The 21,423-nt window shown below is 38.6% G+C and overlaps 1 protein-coding gene across 7 annotated transcripts in view; it reads right to left on the bottom strand.

The window, feature by feature from the left end:
• Positions 1–176: 176 nt before the first annotated feature.
• Positions 177–21,423, bottom strand: part of LOC122171932 (serine/threonine-protein kinase Sgk3) — a 55,498-nt gene continuing 34,251 nt past the window's right edge. For 6 of the 7 annotated variants that reach the window (XM_042839840.1, XM_042839839.1, XM_042839842.1 and 3 more), the window contains 14 exons: positions 20,560–20,632; positions 17,846–17,921; positions 12,476–12,563; positions 10,476–10,525; positions 9,198–9,255; positions 8,521–8,604; positions 8,300–8,431; positions 6,127–6,239; positions 5,869–5,905; positions 5,675–5,761; positions 3,898–3,993; positions 3,002–3,157; positions 1,903–1,992; positions 177–1,109 (listed from right to left, as the gene is read on the bottom strand). In XM_042839840.1, coding sequence (XP_042695774.1) covers positions 939–1,109; positions 1,903–1,992; positions 3,002–3,157; positions 3,898–3,993; positions 5,675–5,761; positions 5,869–5,905; positions 6,127–6,239; positions 8,300–8,431; positions 8,521–8,604; positions 9,198–9,255; positions 10,476–10,525; positions 12,476–12,563; positions 17,846–17,921; positions 20,560–20,632 — 1,311 coding nt within the window. In that variant the 3' untranslated portion in view covers positions 177–938. The remainder of the gene's footprint in view (positions 1,110–1,902; positions 1,993–3,001; positions 3,158–3,897; positions 3,994–5,674; positions 5,762–5,868; positions 5,906–6,126; positions 6,240–8,299; positions 8,432–8,520; positions 8,605–9,197; positions 9,256–10,475; positions 10,526–12,475; positions 12,564–17,845; positions 17,922–20,559; positions 20,633–21,423) is intronic. The other variant, XM_042839846.1, reaches the window with a different exon arrangement.

Genomic DNA, 21,423 nt, shown 5'->3' on the forward strand with positions numbered 1-21,423 from the left:
CATGTTGAAATACAAGTGATTTGGAACATATTGGTGCTTCCAAATATAAATCAGTGAGAAAAGTACTAAATGTTTGGCATGATCCCCTCACCATCACCACAGGAAGGTTAAAGTAAGATAGCCTTTCAAAGTAGCACTGATTATTGCGTATTATATCTATCTTTGGAAAAGCAGAGTTTTAACCAAAAATATTTTTAATGCGGTTGAAATACAGACACATTTATCCCAAGGAGGAAAAAAGGTAGAACTCATGATCAGTGAAGTTAACAAATGAATGGCTAATTTGTTCCATCCTTGCTTTGAGTAATCCTGCATACTTCAAATAATCCAGTTCAGAGACGCAGGTACTCCAGCAGACACAAAAGTGGCAATCTAGTTTTACATACCCGATTTTTCATTCCACGTAAATCCTCCAAGCATCTCAGTCTTAAGTTAAATCTTCATTTAAGTGCAGACAGGTTAACAAAGTTCATACCAATATAACAGGGAAAAAAACATTTACCTTTTTTAAACCAGGATATACAAAAGATAATTTGCATAGTTACAATTCAAGCACAAAGTCACTGTAAATAGGTACAAAGGCATTTATAAATTCATTAATACGCTGCTGCTTGTGCCGGCATTATCTTAGATATGTACGAATGTAAACCTGAAGGGACTGATGGGAACAGTCAGTGTTTTTGCTTAAAAAAATACGTTAATGTAGAGAATGTTACTTAACGTTCTTTAAAAAATATTTTCTGCAGCAGGAATAAACAGTTCAAATCCCAAAGAAAGCCATCCAAAAATGCCCAAATTCCTTCTATACAGCAGAGAACGTTTCTTCATAGGTTACAAATCTATATACAAAATGAGGCACTAGTTACACTAATTTGGAATGTGTTCTTAATGTCTCAGTTCATCCCAAGACTCCCAGAACAGTGTTGGCTTCTAACTTCCTAGGAAAACATATCTTCAGAAGGTGGCGCGTAAGAAAACCCAACAAACGCATCATCTGCCTCTAGGACACTGGCATTAACAATGCTGTAATCAGAAGAGATGCAAACTGAATATGGGACCATTTCTTCTGTAAACACCGCATCGAAATTCCCAATATCATCCGGGCCAACCTAGAAAACAGAAGATCTATCATTTCTCACATTAATTCTGTATTTTTTAAATTGTACTATTCTTTCCTATTTAAGTATATAAAGCCTAAGGAAACCCACCACAGCATCCCTGAAAGCATTTATTAGAAGCTTGCTTGTTTTTTTCTGGGCCAGGGATCAGACCAAGAGCTACACAACATTTATGACACAATAAACATAAGAAATAGTAAGAAATATTTTCTTTCTTAATTGACTGTTAGAGAAAAAAAAAAAAGAAATAAAAACTGTATAACTACATACAGTTATCTTTCTCCCTTTTCCATCAATAATATAAAACTGTTACATTCCAGCATCAACAGTAGTTACTATAAAGTCACATCTGCAGTAAGGGACCTAAAAACTAAAGCGCAGTAACATTCAGTTACAGAGAGAAGAAACAAGACAGCAAAGGTTTCTTCATCAAACAGATGTAAACCACTAGGAAGATGAACAGGAGTAGGGCTGCAACTAAGGCTTATAAAAATAGTCTTCGTAATTTGAAAGAGGCTTATTTAAAAGAGGCTGTAAATTCTTTGGTCTTCAGACACCATAAAAAAATGTGAGATCTTTGATGGGAAAAAAAGCAGAGGAAACAGTGATGTGTCAAAGTGAGTTTTTAGTCAAAAAGACAGCATCACTGCTCAGAAATGTCACTGCTCCAAAGCGCAGTCAGCACTAGGAGGTTCCCATCCACTCTGATACACGCGTATTCTTTCCAAATAGAGGAGCCTGCACAGGCACAAATTTGGCAGCTAGGAACTAAAACAGCACCTACCACGTTAGGATTAAATGGTGGTGGAATCTTCTTCTGTAGTAGGTCAGTCCAGCTGAGAGATTCAAAGAATGGGTGCTTTTGAATTTCAAGCTGCAGTAAAGAATAGAAATCACAGATGTTTCAGAAATCCATCCCATGCATCACAGTAAATGCACAAACAAAACCTAAGGAGGTCAAGTTCTGCATTTACAGTTTATTTTTCAATAAAAGCTGTAGCTGGCAAAAAGAAATGGCTTTGAAATAAAAGAGAGGAGATTTAGGTTGGATGTTAGCAGGAAACTTTTACTCAGCGAGCAATGAGGTGCCGGAACAGGTTGCCCAGGCAACTTACGGATGCTCATCTCTTGAGGTGCTCAAGAGCAGGCTGGATGGAGCCCTGGGCAGCCCGATCCAGTGGCTGGCAACCCTGCCCATGCCATTGGAACTGGATGGTCTTTAATGTCCCTCTGAACCTAAGCCGTTCTACGATGAGGTCAACACACTACCTAACATTAAGGCTGCAATCAGAAGACTCACGATCCATGGATGGAAGCACAGTCTTTCTAGATTATTCCTCACTGTACATTTCTGAAGTCGTCTGTGCTTCCTAGCAACATCTTTTTGCAAGTAAAACAAAATAAAATTCACGGTTGTACTGGGAAAACATTTACTATGATTTTAAGTCTGAGGAAAAGAAAAGAAAAAGCTGCTACTTGTACAGTACTGTTCTATTCTGTGTTTGAGGAACACCTTTTTATGTAGTCAGGTAAACTGATATTACCAGAAAATCACCTTTTCGTTTGATTATTTCCTAGATTAACTAACTAACTAACCTTAGCAATTACTATGCCGGGAATTGTTTCCCTGCTGACTGGTTTGACACCAACCAAGCTAAAAATATTGTATCCCACAACAATTACCCCCTTCCTATTCCAAACATCTTTCAGGACTTGATGACCACAACTGATATTTTTAAAGAAGAAAAAAGAAAAAAAACAAACAGGGACAGATATATGGAAATGCATTTTCTGTCTCCTGCTATTAAACTTGTATGATGCACTCAGATTTATTCGTCTCTATTTAAATGAAGAAGAGCTTGATAAATTAGGAGATCACATACAAAATCTTCCCTTGCTCCAAGTCTGCTTTGCCGATCTTTCTCCAAAAGTTCCTCCAGAATGGACCAGGCTGTGAGACTGATTCCTGGACGCAAGACCAGGGGCTTGTGAAGAATATTCTCATACATCTCAGCAACGTCACGGCAGTAAAAAGGAGGCTAAAAAACCCAAATGTTACACATTAATCCAAAGCTACATCAGCATTTTGTTTCACATGCATGGACCAACAAACAAGTCTGTAAGCAGCAGACTACTAAGAGTGAAGGAAGAAATCTTAAGACACAGCTAACTTCTAATTCAGTCATTCACACAGCCAGCTCTCCATGCTTGATATCTTCTCCCTGCCACCTTCTCTTTCCATAACATGTTCTCACACTCACAGGTAACATAACTGCAGATGCCACCAAGATTCAAAGCTCCCACTGTGCTTGCCTGGAAAGAATGAGAGTGGGAAAAGAAATCTATTCCCTACTTAATATCCAGATGCATATAACACTAGAAAGAAAAGTAACAGAACAGATTATTATTAGAGTGATTACAGATGACCAAATTAGTGCAGTAAGATTTTTTTTCTTTTAATATTGTATCAAGAAGCAGAAGAACTAGGAGAAATCCTGGAAGACCCAAGCCAAAATACATGTTTTAATTTATTGGGTGCTATTGCTGTTGATTCTATTTACTTCAACATCCCCCTAGTTATCACTGTTTGTCTTTAGCCGATGTCCAGAAGTTCAGTGGAAAGCAGAAGTTTAGACATTGAGAGGCAATGCCAAATCCCAAAGAGAAAAAGAGATGCTATGTTAAAACAAATCATTCATCCACTGAAGTAGAGTACTTCAATGCTCTGCAAAAAGTTAGCATCCTTAATGGCACTTTCCCACCTATATTAAATACATACCAGTCCATAAAGCATTTCATAAAGAACTGCACCAAGGCACCACCAGTCTACTGTGTTGTCATAGGGCTGCTTTTTAATAACTTCTGGTGCGAGATACTAAAAACGAAATAAAAAAAAAAGCAGTGCATTAGGATAGCAATGATAAAACCTAGGTTTTTAGGTTTTAGTCATAGTTTCAGAAGAAATCTAACTCACTAACACCATAGTACAAGCAAAGGCATTTCACTGTACAAGGCTATTTGTTGTGGACATGCAGTATAGAATTACTGTGGCTGAATCCTTGTCATCTCAGTCGCCCCTGCACAGCGCACACACAGTTTCTAAAGCCTTCTCTCAGAACACAAGATTGCTCACTGGTATCCACCTTCTGAAATTTAATGTACAAAATAGATCTATTTGTTAATGGACAAGGCAGGTACCATTTGTAACGAGGAGGTAAGTCACTGTTCAACGGTGTCAGCATTTCTCAAACTTTCTATATGCTTGAGTGCTCTGTACCTCATTCGTCTATAGATAACCCTACAAAAAGCATGAAAAGCAGCGGAGCATTTTGAACTAACTTTCCTAATTTTTCATAACTTTCTACATAGTGAGTTGGAACTAAGTCATTCAACTCAGTGTTCAGAAACACAGACAATATCATTGCACTTTTCACAGGATCGTGAAAGATTTTAACCTAAATCTTGGCACGTAAAGACTAATATTCAGTTGCTGTGTTTAGTCTTGGTATTTTAAAGAGCTGAAATTAAGCATCCTGTTACACTGCAGTTCATGCAAATCCACGATAAGCACAAAGCCCACACTTCTGAGCACGGGACAAAAATCACAGAATCACAGAATTGTAGGGGTTGGAAGGGACCTCCAGAGATCATCGAGTCCAACCCCCTGCCAAAGCAGGTTCCCTACAGCAGGTCGCACAGGTAGGCATCCAGGCAGCTCTTGAACATCTCCAAAATCTCATAGATTGTCCTCCAACAACTCCAAAACCATCACTGTTTTATATACACTGTGCTTTCCAAAACAATCCAACAAATGCTATTTCAGCTCAGATCACCATCTAAATTCCTACTCTAATGATAGCTAGGATAAGTTGTCACACGTTGCCCTTTTATTTTTTCCCTTTTGAGTTCAAATGTTTCAGTACATTATCCCTCACCCATCCTCTACTGCTTTCAAAGGCCTTTCCTGTAATATGAAGTGTATTTTATCAAAATATCAAAGCCACTGCTCTTGACATCTAGGTGAATACCTCATACATTTTTAAGACTTCCAGATTCTGAGTTTTCCAGTCCATTTTTCTTAGTAAAAAGAAGACAATAGAGTCAGTAAGTTCAAAGCTTCTCCCACACACAAAATTTGTTCATGTCTCAAAGATACAAAGTGCTTCTAAACTTTCTAAAAATTAATGGCAGGATACAGTAAATAGATTCCTATTGGCAAATCTGTGACAGCTGTTACACAAGCCAACTGTCTTACTTCTAGTCAGACACATGGGAAGAAACAGTATGTGAAAAGGATTGGGAAGAGGGAAGAGGACAGACAAGAGTTATGAGAATGTGGGTAGCTAAGTAGGAGATACTGAACATTAGTAAGTAGTACAAAGAACAGACCTGCAGTAAACTTGTCTTTGGTTTCATGGAAGAACCCGTAAAAAGAATTTAAGTCCTCAACAACACATAACTATAAATACACACATATTTGATTTTCCGTTTACACAACCAGTAACACTCAACAACCATTTGTTACCAGCCAAAAGATGCCAAAGTCATCAACGTACTTCTGGTGTCCCACAAAACGTTGCAGTAGTATCAGAACTTGCAATCCCTTCTTTACAAAGCCCAAAGTCTGTCAGTACAACATGACCCTGTTTAAGAAACAGAGTTTTAAAAAACAGAACACAATCAACATTTACAAATCCATGTGTCAATTCTGACAGAGGACATATAAAATACAAAAACATTGCTTACTTACTAGTGAATCTAGGAGAATGTTTTCTGGTTTTAAATCCCTATTAAAAAAAAACAAAAATCTTTGTATGAACTCAGAACAGCAGTCACTAACACAAAAGCTTCAAAGGCAACGACTTATTTTTCAGCTGAAAGGAAGCTTGACATTTTGGTGAAAACATTTTGTTCAAATTTCCCGAGATCATTTCATGCAGTAATTTTTATATATTAATTTGTCCTATTTTGAACTTCCACAGGACAAGAATACACTTCAGAAACCTACCTGTACACAATATTTATGGAGTGCAAGTATCCCAGTGCACTGGCTATTTCAGCAGCATAAAATCTGGCTCTGTGCTCAGGAAAGGAACGTTCTCTTTGTAAATGAAAGAACAGCTGTAAATATGCAAAGTAGTAAATAAGAAAAAAAAAAATCATACACAAAACCAAGTTAATATGGTATAATTTTAACAGCAATTTTATTGAGCTGCCTACAATTTTAAGAATGCAAAATGAAATAAAATTGACAACATTCCTTCACTCACTTCCTTTTTTCTTTCACAGCTTAGAAATAAATAGACAACTTACTAACAAGGATATTCCCTTAAAAGGAAGACTAGTCAGAAAGAACTAGAGAAAACCATGTTAACTGAGGGTGACAAGATTCAATTATGCAAGATCACAGAATTGCAGAATGGCTTGGGTTGGAAGGGACCTCAAGGATCACCAAGATCCAAACACCCCCCGCCACAGGCAGGGCTGCCAGCTGCTAGACCAAGTACTAGATCAGGTTGCACAGGGCCCTATCCAACCTGGCCTTAAACCCCTCTAGTGATGGGGCATGCACAACAGTGCATAAATAGTCTCCTAACAGACAGTCAGGTGCCACACAAGGAGTCTTTCATTTCTGAGTATCTTTGTGTTCAGACTTCTGTATAAAAGTGTCTTATTCTGAGAGCACTTGGGGAGATGTATGTTCCAGCCTGCTCATCCCTTAATGTTCTCAACTACAGACAGTCTTCAGACTTTAAACAAGTTGAGCATATGCACAAATCTTGCCAAAGATTAAATCATACACACATGAAACCGTACTATACATTCAATTAATAAAGAACAAATTCTGTTTTCTACCTGCAAAATTTGAAAGAAAATATAGCAAACAACCAAAATCTTACAACTTCTTAATTCATCTTTGAAAGCTGTTTTGAACTGTGTTTTAGCTTGCCTGGAAGAATGCCAAATGAAGCAGAGTAGAGCAAACCTGGAGTTTGATCATATTCTTCTAATAAGATGACAGTGCATCAGACCAGAGAAAGGCCCATCAAGTGCAGATTCCAGCACTCAAAGGGAGTCAGAATCTCAATTCTAGGAGCATCAGGAATGCTGCCATGTAGTCTTTATGAATATCAACCAACATAGGTCACAGTATGAACCTCACCCTGCTTTATTCACCATATGTATATCCTGAGTGTATTCAGATGCAGTGACATAACAGGAAGACCTGAGATATGCAGAAACAAACAAATGTAAATTCTGCCCTTTCTTCTCCTGCCCTCTGCCAGGTGCTAGTTTCTACTATCTACAACAGTACTGCTAGAGTACAAGCAGCTTCCCTTTTAAGCATTTATGTTGTATAGTTACTTGCACACAATCATTTTTCACTACGCTTTGTGATCTTCAATCACAACTCATTTGCTAGACAGGTCCAGGTATTATTAGCATACAATTAGCATACAATAGTATCTTTTGAAGAGATAAAAACAACTTTTTATGCCCTTATCATGTTTAGTAGCTATTCAATCATGAGTTTCTTGAGCACTCCTCAAAGTACTCTGAAAAGCAAGAGCTAAAGGCAAGCTGCTCCAGAACACTATTCAAGTATTTATAGACTTTTTCTAATGCTTTTAGAAGTTTTCCCTTAGGTTACTCGTGGACTCCTCATCCTCAACAGCATCACTCCAAGGAGAAGAATCCTGAGAATAAGGCTATTTGGCAGTAAGCAATTACATCTGCAAAGCCACAGAAGTATCCCAGGATTTCAAGAGAAATCATAGCAATAAAATCAGTTGTCTGTTTGCTTGTTTCCTTCCTCACACTTTTGAAATACGAACACCTCAGATAATGCAGATGAAAAAGGAAAAGAATTTTACATGCTGAAAAATGTCAATATATGATTAATTAATAACTGATAAATTTAGGCAACTGTCAAAGAGGCAGTATTTCTATCTGACAATCATAAATTAATTCTGTATTAATGCTGCTGATAAGAAGAGGAACAGGGTCTGTCTAGCTATGGAAGTCTGCAGGAATAGCATCACTGGAGATTAAGTAATGGGATTTCCAAAACTTGGGAGAATACTGATCACAGCCCATTGCAAAGGATCATTTTGTTACTCCCACAGAATAACAGCACTGCAGAATAAACAGACACAAATCCAAGTAGAATCCCCACATACCTCTCCCCCGTTAACAAAATCCAGGACAAAGTAAAGCTTTTCTGTTGTTTGGAATGAGTAATGTAATCCAACTAGAAATGGATGTTTCACATTTTTCAGAAGCACATTACGTTCAGCCATGATATGTTTTTGCTGTAAGGAAGTAAACGATCAGTAAGTAAACAGACACAATTTTGTAATGAAGGGAAAAAAGCGTGTGGAGAAAGTGCATTTCTTTATACCTCTTTCCTGTTAAGAACAATTTTTTTCTGCAGCACTTTGACAGCATAATATTTCCCATCCAGTTTTCTTTTTGCAAGAAGAACCTGCGAAATTCAAAACAAATGAAGAAATGTTATGGCTGCAGTTCACATTCCACTGATGGCTTGCTAATTTCAGCATAACTGAAAAGCATTAATGCTATGTGTCCACAATAGTCTCTCTGTTTTTAATACAGTCAATCACTAATAGTGTGATCTTACAGTTCAGTACAGTCTATACATTGATATAACGAAAAGCTAAATGCATCTCTTTGGAAAGCATCAATATTAGTCATTTTTCAGCACTGCTCAGAGTTGTTTCAGTGATGTTTGCACTGCTCCATAGCACCAGGCGCTTGAGAAGGCAGAACAAAGGAAAACGCAGGGTTTGTACTCCAGCTGCATAAGCACAGGGGTACCTCCCTTCCTCTCTTGGGGCAAGAGGGGATCCCTACTGCTCTTAGCAAGAAAGGGAAACGCTGATTTTTTTTAAATCCCAACAAGCAACCAAGGCAGGCAACAAGTACCATGAGAAAATAACAACGGCAGGGCTATGGACAAGTAGCAACAGGAATCCAACAGGGGAGTTTACGTGCCACGCATGAGACACCAGCCAGCACCCCTGCACCACAGCAAGTCACAGCAATCAGACAGCTCACCTTGCCAAAGCTGCCTTTCCCAATAACTTTCAGGAAATCAAAGTCCGTCGGCTTAGCGCTGAAAGATATTTAGGAAGGAGACAGGTCATTTGGGTACAAATTACAAGCTTCATAGCTGTACAGAAGTCTAGTGTAGCCCTTCAACCGTAATGTGAAGTCAGCACCTTTCTTAATTCTTCGTGCTGATCAACAACTGGACTTCTGCAAAGCTGCCCTTCATCTTGGAATTCCATTTTCCTCCAGAAAAAGTGACAGAGCTAAAGCATTTGAATTTATTTCATTTTAAGTGTAAGTGCAGAGGATGAACAAGACTATTCTTCCCCCCCCCTCCCCCAGAGACTCAAGATTCTTCTAATTTTTAAGTCTTCTTTTCCCTATGACTCTTCCCAAAGTTTACCTCCCATTTCCAGACATCCAATCAGATTCTGAAGCTTACATGACAGAAGGAAGGAGTTTATCATTCATCCTCTTTCCTCATCCCATCCTTCCTACCATCCATTGCTTTCCCAGTTTAAAATGACAGGAGGGAGGCCCCAACACCTTCCTCTTCTATGTGTTATTTGTATGAACTCACTGTTTTTCCATTTGCCAAGTCACTACTACTTCCAGCAATTTCCACTAATTACCTCACTTTTTCCTAAGTACAATTTAGAGGTATTGTTGTCAGCAAAACAATTATGTTTTCCACCTCTGAAACAACAGTTACGACACTCTCTTCGTTTATTGCCCCTCAAAGGAAGCACTCTTACAATTTCATTTCTCACTGCAATCTGTTAAGCACTTCTTCCTGTTAGCCCAGAAAAAAAAATCTGAGAGGAAAGATAAATCAAAATAGGTGTCATCTCTCAGATGAAAAAAGCACAGGGAACTGAGAAAGCAGTTTACAGAAGTAAACACCAGAGAAGCAAGTTGTAACTGCAGTGATAAAGTTTGTAATACCAACAAGTTAAGCTGCTCCTTTGCCATGCATTAAAACAAATGTGTTTTCAGAATGTTTCACATTCCTAACTGCTGTGGGACCATTCCAGAAAGAGAGAGGGTTTTGTTTTTTGTTTATTTTTCGCCACAGAATCCTCATGTGAAAGGACAGCAGACTAACAAAACCTGAAGATGAAAAGGGAAATGTTTTAACAGAGTTCATTTACTGAACACAGGATTAAATGCCTTGCTTCCTTCTGGGCAGAGAAAAGATAAAGCCACATATTCAAACCACTCTTCATACTATTAGCAATTATATTCAGTCCAATTTTTCAGTATACAGTTAATTGAAAAACCTACTGAGGATTTCCAGATGGTCCCAAGTTGATATTCGGTGAGGTAGAATTTAACTGTTGAAAGAAACAAATAAAATACAATAAAATAAACCTTTCTTATGCTTCAACCAGCAGTAATTTCAAAATGCTCATTTCTTCAAGCTGTATCTTTACACCTGTTGATAGGTTTTGAAGATATCAAATATTCTGATATCTCTTTAAAGATATCTAGGATTGTGAACTTCATAAGTTTCAAGTATCTGCCCACCAACACCTTCTCACAAAACATTTCTATATACACCATATTGAAGAAAAAAGGTAATAAAATAATTACGTCCAAACAGAGAGGACAAGATTAGGAACAAAAATTTAAGGTTGTGTCAACAAACAGTGTTCCTCATGGAGAACTTGGACCCTTCTGCAACTGCTTTTTACCTTTTATTCCAATAACATTACTGTAGAACTCCACTGTTTATGCAAGAGTCTAATTAATTAAGGATATGGTGCTTTAAAAAACAAAAACAGTTTCCTCTACCAAGAAAAGCCACTAGGAATCTTTCCTACCCTGACAATAATGGATAACTCAATTCCATGAAAGGCACAGATCTCACCAGTACACACTGATGATGGAATCTCTAAATTATGTGGACAGGAGGAAACACCTTCATCTAAGCAACTTTCTCCAATTTGTTTTCAAATCAAAAAAGCAGTTCTAGTACTCTCACTGTGCTTTTGGATTTTATCAGAGAAAATAAACTTGAAGAACAGTTTATCCAGAGACGGGCCAGCAGGCATCACAAAATGAGCATGCCCACAGGAACAGAGCATGCCCTGACATCAACACCACACGTGACAGCTGCACCAATAGTAACCAATCACACAACAGTACTCAGCAGTTTAGAAAAGTCAGCATGCAAGTTTCAGTACTGCAGGGATTGGGAAGGGGATGGTTCTTATTCCTGGTCTCACATCTTCATTGCTTACAGTGACTATGACAGCACCCATTTCCTATTACAGCATATCGGTTCAGCACGAGTGCCCCACTTATCTTGAAATTTGTTATCATGTTAATATCACTGTTATCACTGTTATCACTGTTAATTTTCTATGGAAGCTTTTCATGTTATTTAAAGCATTTTCAAATGAAGAGGAGGAAATCTGTCATCTAAATTAAATTCTGCTGTATGCTCACCATGCTGTCAAGTACTCAAAAAAACAAAAAGCAAAAGACTGGCATTCTTTGGAAGTGAGACTTTGAGAAAACATGGTGCATTGTGTGTGATCCACAGCTGATTCAAATAGCCTATTTGTATATTCTGTAAGAGGACTGAATAAAAAGAGAAGTCCTCAGGCCATGAAGTAAACCAGAGAAAATAAACTTAATTATGGCACTTCTGCCTTCCTAGAAAGACTCTCTTCAATCAGCACTGTTTGTGAAGACTGTAAATTAACTTTCAGACAACCCATCTAAACTGCACTTCTTTAGGGGCTTTTCTGACAGAAGAGGCTTGATAGTGTTAAATGTGAGCTAAAGTTAAATTCAGCAACTTAAAGAAAGATCGCAACTTTTTTTTTTTCCTTCATGAGAATTATACTTCACAGAATGGCTTGTGTTGGAAGGGACCTTAAAGCTCATCTTGTTCCAACCCTTAATGGCATCTCTCTTTCTTTTAAAGACAAACAAAAAATCATTCAATTGCCTCTGCTCCTTGGCAGTCATCATTAGCAAGAGCGCTCGAGGAGACTGAAAAAACTGACAGCTAAACTATAACTCAATCTGTGCCTCTTCTACTCACAGCAAGTGGGGAAAGAAGCAAGACAAAGCTCATGATCAGGATTACTTCTCTCTGCAGTTTATACTAGACAGGAAAACATCTTACAGCCTGCAGCAGAACAGTTCTGTTTACAAGATCACGGGAGAGATTTATTGCAAAACCAACTGGTAATCTTCTGTAAGTAATATATTTAAGATTGCTGTCAAGTAGTTAAAATTTAGGAGACCAATCTATATCTATGCTTTATTACCTTCTGATTACTCCTTTCATCTTCATCTTCAGATGGATCTGACTGGTGTTTTGGGTTATCCATCTGAAGAAATGCTCTGACATCTGGGCTAGAAAGAAGCACAGTTCAATACATTAGGAAACCAATAACTTGCATGATTTTCAGCCAGAATCACAGAAAGAGTAATGGCTTTGACACATCACAGTCACTAATCACAAAGTTTTACACTTACAGTAATTAAGGACTGTATGCAAGAAATGCTTTTACAGAAATGTAATTGCTGAGTATGTTGTATACAATATGTAAGATTTTTTCAACTTGCAAAAATGTGAAATGTTGCAGTATACATATGTGAAGACTTCATGAGGGAATGGTCAGCAGGACTGCATTAAAGTAATCATTTGAAGAAAAGGCCCCATCCAAAGCATAAGTTTCAACTGGCCAGCAACCGTAAGTAAATCTATTTGCTTTCAACACCGCCAAAACAAAAGTAAAACACATCAAAAGATCAAGAAATGCATGCCCCAAGAGGTATGTGGTAGTAATGTTCCTGTCCCCATCTGCTTTTAAGTGAAGCATCACGGTTTTGAAATTTCAGTGCACTCTAGCTGGGCATGACAAGACAACACAAGAAATCTTTCCACCTCAGGACAAACTGCCACCCTTCAGAAACTGGTAAGAGAGACTGTAAGATTCCCATTGTACACAGGGACATGCAAGTGAGGCAAAATTAATTCCTGAATGGGTCTCATTTACAGCTATACACCACTTGAAGAGATGACTCGAGCCTTTCAAGTTCACTAAAAGGCAGATGTTTTATGCAGGAAGAAATTTCACTTAGATTTCAGAATTTTTTCCAAAGTTCTCAGGGCAGCTGCAGTTAGGAAACTCTGCATGAGGTGTTCAGTACAAGAAAAAAAAAAAAAAAAAAAAGCCCTCAAAACAACAACCAGCCCACACCCTGCACCATGAAGTTGCTCTTTTAGAGCAACAACAGAGCATAGTTTTTATATTAGAAGCAGATACCCTTATTTTGCTATTTTCAGTCTATTTTACCCTCTGCACTTCTGTAAAGCAAGGATCAGAAGTGAGAGATTAATTAGTTTTGACACTTCTCCAGATAATGTATCTCACATCAGTGTTACGGAACCTAACTCAGGTCATACTCTACTAACACTCACAGTCTCCATTGCTTATGTTCTGTATTCCTAAACTCTGTATGGATGGAATGCAATTTCAGTTACCATTAGCCTTTCAGAAGTGAGACTGTTCACACAATTTCACAACCATTTCAGCTTACTTTTCCCAATCTTACATAAACTCCAAATTCTGATCTGTTTCAGGGTAGGCTTGATATCCTTGGTCCCAGGAAGAATAAAATAACTGGTTGGAAATTTACAGTTATATTGACCTACAACTGACAACAATTAAAAGTTTCAGAACCTCTGGTTATCATAAAATGAAGAAAACAAAGTTATGGTTAACATTTTTCATTAGACATGGAATTCCAAAATCTGCCCTAATTACCTTCCCACATTCATTATTTTGGGCAACTGGCTGATTAAGCAGGGCATGTTGCAATACATCTCAAATAGTTACTGTAGTAACTTTGTCCATTACTGAGTTCAGAGCAGAAAAAAAATCACTTTGTGGGGAAAGGCTGCTGACCAGTTTTGGGTATTCAGCAATTTCTGCAATATGGAGCAGCCAGAGGCACAACTGATGAATGTTACATCGTTCACATCTAATTCCAGAAGCTGTGAAAGACTGCAGAAGTAGTGATTAGAGTAAAGTTTAATGGACCTGCTTCCTCACCAAGGTTGCAGTGTGACCATTAGCTCAGGTGCTGCATTAATTCAAAGGATTTCAAAATACACTGAAACTGTTTCTAAAATAGCCTCACATATCAAATTGAATGGATTAAAAAAAAGCGTAGGTGGAATGTTCAATGCACACTGTCTATTTTTTACCAGTAAGCTGTTTGTCCCTGGACTTTTATGATGGACCGGACACATTCTGTTTATGCATTACCTCTGAAATCCACAAAGAGGCCCCAAACTCCCCCTAAATATAGTTCCCTCAGTGGCAGTACTTCTGTGTTCATGTGGGAAGGCTAACGCATGCAAGCCATACAAAAAGTGAGGAGAAACATAAACAAGCTCAAGAAGTTGCAAACTCTGAAACACAATGGTACAATTAATTGGCATTGACAGAACCTAAATGTCTAAAGTATTCTCCTTGGTGTGTGCTTTATATCTTAAACTGTAAAGACCCTTTTCAAAAAATGTGAAATGCTGCTATCTTTCTCACACAAAATAGTGCTCATAACTAACAAATTACCAGCTCCTATCCAGGACAGCAGTCATCAAAGGAGAAGCATTAGCAGATTGGAGATTTGGTTTGTTTTGTGCACTCTGCATTCTACCCACGAGTGCAGGTTCTCCAACAAATATGGTTAGCTGAGCAAACACAGCTCAAAGCTGGCCCCTGTAATTCCCAATTCAGTCTAAGACAAGATTCACCCAGCCCAGTATCCCACATGACAGGGACTGCAGGAAAACCCTTCACCACCCACTACATTGTCTCTCTATTCACTCTAGCAGACTGTAGGTTTTGTCAGGTTTACTACTGAGCAGAAAGGTTTGATTCTGATACACTATCTAACAAACAAGACCCAAGAACAAAGTCCACTGAAAGAAAAACAAAACACAGCACAGAGTTACGTGTTTCAGAGAATAATGTAGAGATCACCATCACGGACACACTGAATCTGACATCTGTGCTTTTCAATTCAGACATTCAAGTGCCTTCCCTTCCAGAAGTGGGAAGCCACCATGAACCACTCTTCAGCTTTTACCGAAATCGTTTTCCCAAGCAGGACTTAAAAAGCATAAAATCTCAATATCTGTTTTAATGCTTAAAGATTTAGTGGAAGATGAGCTTCTTTACATTACTCTGAGAACATGCAGCCCCCTAACACTTCCTTGTATGTTACCAAGTTTCTGAGAGTTATTTTACCTAACATCAAATTTATTATTAAAGCAAAACAGTTCAAATGTGTATACGGGCTACCTGTAAAGACTCAGGCACTGTATACTCCTTTAGTTTCTAGCAGGTTGTGCCAAGACACTCAAGATCATCAACCTTTGGTATTTCTTTCCTGCTCATGTTTATCGGCACATAGAAAAGGGAACAGATTATGTAATTACTAACATGATTTGCTGTAATCTGTGATGCATACAGAAGCACGGCTTTGTTTCTGGAGAACTAATATGAAAGGTTTTGAGACAATATTTGGTATTTGGACATACTGGCAAGAGAGTCATGCTAAATTAATTTAAAAAAAAAGATAGATCTGAATCTTTTCAATAATTTAACAAAACAGATTCGTTTTTAACAGTTAGTTATTCTGCAGTGTTTTCTATTCTTTCCCAAAGAACGTCAGTGCTATGACCGCAAAACTCACAGCACTTCCTTCAGTGGAAAACTATTTTGCCATAAAGCCTTTGTTTCAAAGTTTTTTCCACTTATCACAATGAACGTATATATGCCATTCTTTTTCTTCCAAAGAAAGGAAGTACACAGTTCAACTTAATCAACATTACATAATTTGCTTGTTGGAAAATAAAATCTGACGGCAGACTTCAAACTGCAGCAATATGCTCTGGTATTTATTTCCTGTGGGAAATGGACAGCTTCATGGGTTGTACTGATAGGATAATTAAACAAAGCACATGTAGCAAAGAAATGCAGAGCTAAAGACAGAAATAGAATGTTACTGATTTACTAATTCAAGCAATGTAGAAAGCTCCATGGCTTTATCTTAAATTGATTAGGTCTAGGTTGAAACTGAAAGAAAACTGAGGTTTACCCTCAAAATCAGTTCACACAAGTGTCCTCCTCCAAATTTGTAATGCAGAAACTGTTTGTAATTTATCACCACTTCATCACCATCCCACCGATGGAGGTTATCACACATACAGGTCTTCTGACAGAAGATTTAGCATGGAATCTTATTAATGTGTTTCAGGCAAGTTCCAAGCCACCAAAAGAAAGTGACCAAGCTACTTGGTTAAGATGCTTAAAATAAGTTCTGGAGTACACACATGAACGGCTCTAAGAAAACCTGCAGGATCGTGAGGGTTGGAAGGGAGCTCTGAGGATCATCTACTCCAATCCCCCTGCTAAAAGTAGGTTCTGTAGAATAGGTTGCACAGGAACACATCCAGATGTGTTATGAGTATCTCCAGAGGAGACTGCACAATCCCTGTGAGCAGCCTGTTCCAGTGCTCTGTCATCCTTACTATAAAGTTATTTCCTCATGCTTGCATGGAACCTCATGTACCAGTTTGCACCACTGCCCCTTGTCCTGTCAATGCACACCACTGAAAAAAGCCTGGTCCCATCCACTTGACTCCCACCCTTTAGATATTTATAAGCATTGATCAACTCCCCCTCAGCCTCCTCTTCTCCAGCTCAACAGTCCCAGCTCTTAGCCTTTCCTCATACAGGAGATGCTCCAGGCCCTTCATTGTCTTTGTGGCCTTTCACTGGACTTTCTCTGGAAGTTCCCTGTTTTTTTTGAACTGGGGAGCACAGAACTGGACACAGCACTCCAGGTGAGGCCTTACCAGAGTGGAGAAGGAGGATCACCTCCCTAGACCTGCTCACCACACTCTTTTTAACACACCCCAGAATGCCACTGGCCTTCTTGGCCACCACCAGGGCACAGTTCTGCCTCATGGCCAACCTGCTGTCCACCAGGACACCTAAGTCCTTCCCCGCAGAGCTCCTATCCAGAAGGTCAGCTCCTAACTTGCCCTTGTTGAACACTGCCAGGTTCCCCCCTGCCCAACTCTCTAGATCTCCTTGGATAGCCCCACAGCCCTGTGGTGTTTCAGCCACTCTTCCCAGTTGTGTATCATCAGCAAACTTGCTGAGGATGAACTCTATCCCTTCATCCAGGTCACCACTGCAGATGTTAAACAAGACCAGAAAAGATACAGGGAATCACTCCTACAAGGACAGCAAGTAGAAAGTGACAGAGTTCTCAAACAGTCAAGCTATCAATAGAACAAACACCTGCCCTAGAGGAAGAGTGTGTGTAAACTGCAACCCTCAAATTAACCTGCACCCCTTAAATTAATTTCAGTTAATTGCAAGACTATTTGTAAATCAGTTCCGAGAAAATAAAAACATTTTATACTGCTCTTCAGCCTCTGTATTTTCTTTAAGAAACAACCATATTAAAGATAATTTATTACATTTAGAAGTTCTGACAGGTAAAATAAATTTTCTAGTCAAAAGTACTTAATTCATAATTTTATATTTGACACCTCACAACTTTTAATATAGCCATAGCCCTTATAAAACAGAAATGAAACTACTTACTGGTTGCATAGCTCTGGCTGTCTAACTAAGTTTTGAATGAATTCATTCAGTCCTGCTCTTCTCTGTTTAATAAAATCTGGAAAAAAAAAAAACATTTATTAGGAACGATCAGTCAGCTAACAAAAGAAACTTATTTTTAAGTTGAAGATATTCGAAGATTTTGATGCACAACGGTTAAAAAGAGCAAAGTGAGAACAGGATTCGTTCAACACATGAAAATCACAAGAACAGTCAGGTGAGGTGAGAGAACACATTTCAGTTCCTCTGTAATGCTACTTTGAAGTGTGACAGGACAGGTGGATTTTGAAGCACTTCAAGAGCAATGTGCAACCGCAGTGTGCTAACCTCCTGCAGCCTTCTTTGCATGGGTGAGCCCCCCAGGCCCAGATTTCTCTTGGAAAAAAGCCACAGGCAAAACTATCACACAAATCGTGTTTTTACATGAACAGTCTCACCAAACAGCATATTTCCATAACAAATGAAAATGGGAAAGTTGCACAACCATCTAGCAAGCGCTCAGATGTAACCACTAAAAGTAATCAGGTAAAATACTTTTCTTTCCACCTTGGACATAATCCCTAATGTTAAATAAACAAATCCTCAGAACCTTTATGATTTTTTTAAGCAGTATGGAAAGATACGCGAGGGATTTAAGAAATAGGAAAACAAAAGCACAGAACAGAAGAACCTTGTGTTTCATCACTTGTATCAATCACAAAAAGCCTCTTTCTTCTAAAAATCAACGTGTACACACTTCTAAGGTATTCTAATGACATTTTTTGCCATGAGCAGGTTACCTAAAATACTTGCAAAAAAAACTTGAGAATTTTAATTATTAAGAACAATACGTTGTTTCAGCAACATAACACCTAAATCTGAATTAGGACGTTAAACAATCCCCCAAAATAGGAGCATGAACATGCATAAAGATCTTATGCGAGTCACCAGCATCAGCTACTTCTGATGCTGAATGCAGTCAGCCACTGTAAGGCTAGAAACCTACCCACATTGCTGAAGAAAAAATATCTGCAGCAAATCTACTCACATACACGCCATCATTTTTTTTGTTCTGTATTCTGACTGGTTTCTATTCTTTCCCTCTACTCTGTTTTTAAAGTTACAATTGGATTAATTTTAAAATAACCTAAATGATAATAAGAAATGAGGCTTTAGATGATAGCGTATGTGATGATGGTATTTTTAGCAGACCTTGGGAAAAGCATTTTTCAGTTTCACTCTACTGTGCTTATGACTACAATGCACCAGTGCAATGCTGAATGCCCACATTGCACATGCAAGAACAGACAGACAAAACTAAAATACCTTTCTAAAGCTGTAGAACACACCTTATTTCAGAAGAAAACAGAAACACTGCATCAAAGTTTTAGTAAATTAGTGTTAAGATCAAGAATTATTTATATGAGCATCACCCTGCCCTGAAGCAAGAAAAATCTTAAGAACTGCTTTCTCATGTTTCCAGGATTACAGAACACTCAATGAAAATTTAAAGTAAGTCTGAGGACTGTGTTTTACATACATAATTTCAATGAAGTTTTAGTCTTCCCTCTGCCCCCCATTTTAAATCCAGTTTCCTAAATCTGAATCCAAGAAATCCAATAGTGCATGTGGCTGCACAGAAGACCAGAAAGCATGATATTACTAGGTCTTCAGCCAGCTCTGAAGTCCCAAGGTAGGAGAAAATGAAAGAAGACAAAATAAAAAAAAAAGAGGTCTTCTTCAGAAGAAGCCAACCTAAGAGGAAAGCAAACCTGGGTAACTGTATGGGATTATTTTAATTAACAAAAAAAAAAATAAGAGAAGGAAGCTTCACATCAAGGTTCAGATGACAGTAACTGCTAAAAATGAAGATGCTTGAAAGAACTCTTCAACCAAACACATGACAAGAAGGTCAGCCTATCTGGTTCCACTGGTAATTCAGCAAAGAAGAATATTAAACCTTCAAACAGGTACAGGAGGAGGTAACACCACAAACTTAGATCAAATCAACAAGCCAGTAGAAGGAGGTTCTCAATGACCATCAGGAACAGAGAGCAGAGGCCTAGCGTGCCCATTTGCCTTTGTATTTATTCACCCGTGGTGCTGCTTCCATTGATTCACTGCACTTTTAAAAGTGATTTTCCATTAATATTCTGATGTGGGCAGGGTGAGCTTTATTGGGACTAATCCGTCCTAATTGGATCATACAGTGATCTTATCACACAGGCTTCCAGAAATGTAACAACAACAGGAAAAATTCCGTTTTCATCTAAACTGTGCAAAAAAACACATTTAGATATGAAGTTGAGAAGCCTTCAAGGATAAATTCCTTTGTTACTTAAATTTTTAGCAGGAAGAAAAGTCACACAAAGCAAATATAAAGTTTAATAGGCATATGTTTAGAAGAGCCTGTAATTTGGATTTTATGTCTGACAGTTAGAATCTCTCACAATCCTGAATATGACCCGGCTGGGAAGAACTGTAGCACTCAGTACAAAACAGGTACCATGCCATTAAGCAACAGTTTGTGCAAAATCACAAGGAAGAATACCTACCCACGCTAGTTCCTGCTCTTTACTCAAGTATGACTAAACTTTGGTTTAGTCACTGGTTTGAGGATTGCTGCAATACTCATCTAAGATAGCTTCCTGTATGCTGCAACAGACCAAGTCTCAAATAAAGACATTGACAAAACAAGAAACAAGATAATAACTTGCCAGGATCAAAATTATCTCCAAATATTCTTTTAGCTGGAATCTTCAGGTTCATAGTGGGAAATTGCTTCTTTAGCTGGAAATATAACACATAAAATGAAACCACGCTTAGACTTCTGCTGTGATTTTTACCATCAAAATCATAATTATAGAATCACAGAATGGATTGGGTTGGAAGGGACATTAAAGATGATCTAGTTACAACCTACCTGCTATGGGCAGGGCTGGCACCCACCAGATCAGGCTGCTCAGGGCCCTATCCAACCTGGCCTTGAAAGCCTCCAGGGATGGGACATTCACAGCTCCTCTGAGCAGCCTGTTCTGGTGCCTCACCATCCTCTGAGTACAAAGTTTCCTCCTAATTATCTAGCCCAATTAACTCATCTCTTCTAGTTTTAAACTGTTCTCTCTCGTCCTGTCTCTATCAGACAATGTAAAAAGTTTGTTTCTCTCCCCTCTATAAGCTCCCCTCAAGTGCTGGAAGGCTACAATGTGGTCCTCTCAGAGCCTTCTCTTCTCCACACTGAATGAGCCCAGTTCCCAACCTTTCTTCATAAGAGAGGTGCTCCAGCCCTCTGATCATCTTAGTGGGCCTCCTCTGGACCTGATCCAACAGCTCAACATCTTTCCTGTGTTGGGAAATTCAGGCCTGGACATAGTACTCCAGAGGGGGCCTCTCAAGGGCAGAATGGAGGGGGGATAATCTGCTAATCAGGAAACAGTTGGCCTTCCAGGCTGCACACTGCTGCATCAAGTCCAGCTTTTTGTCCACCGGATCCCAAGTCCTTGAAAGGGCTATCTCAAGGGGTTCTTCTTTCAGTCCATTTTTGAATACAGGATTGCCCAGACAAGCGTCACACCTCACAC

The sequence above is a fragment of the Centrocercus urophasianus genome, unplaced genomic scaffold (genome assembly GCF_019232065.1).
Source record: "Centrocercus urophasianus isolate 14NV4802_14NV808 unplaced genomic scaffold, USGS_Curo_1.0 seq_11, whole genome shotgun sequence".
In the NCBI taxonomy this organism is placed as follows: domain Eukaryota; kingdom Metazoa; phylum Chordata; class Aves; order Galliformes; family Phasianidae; genus Centrocercus; species Centrocercus urophasianus.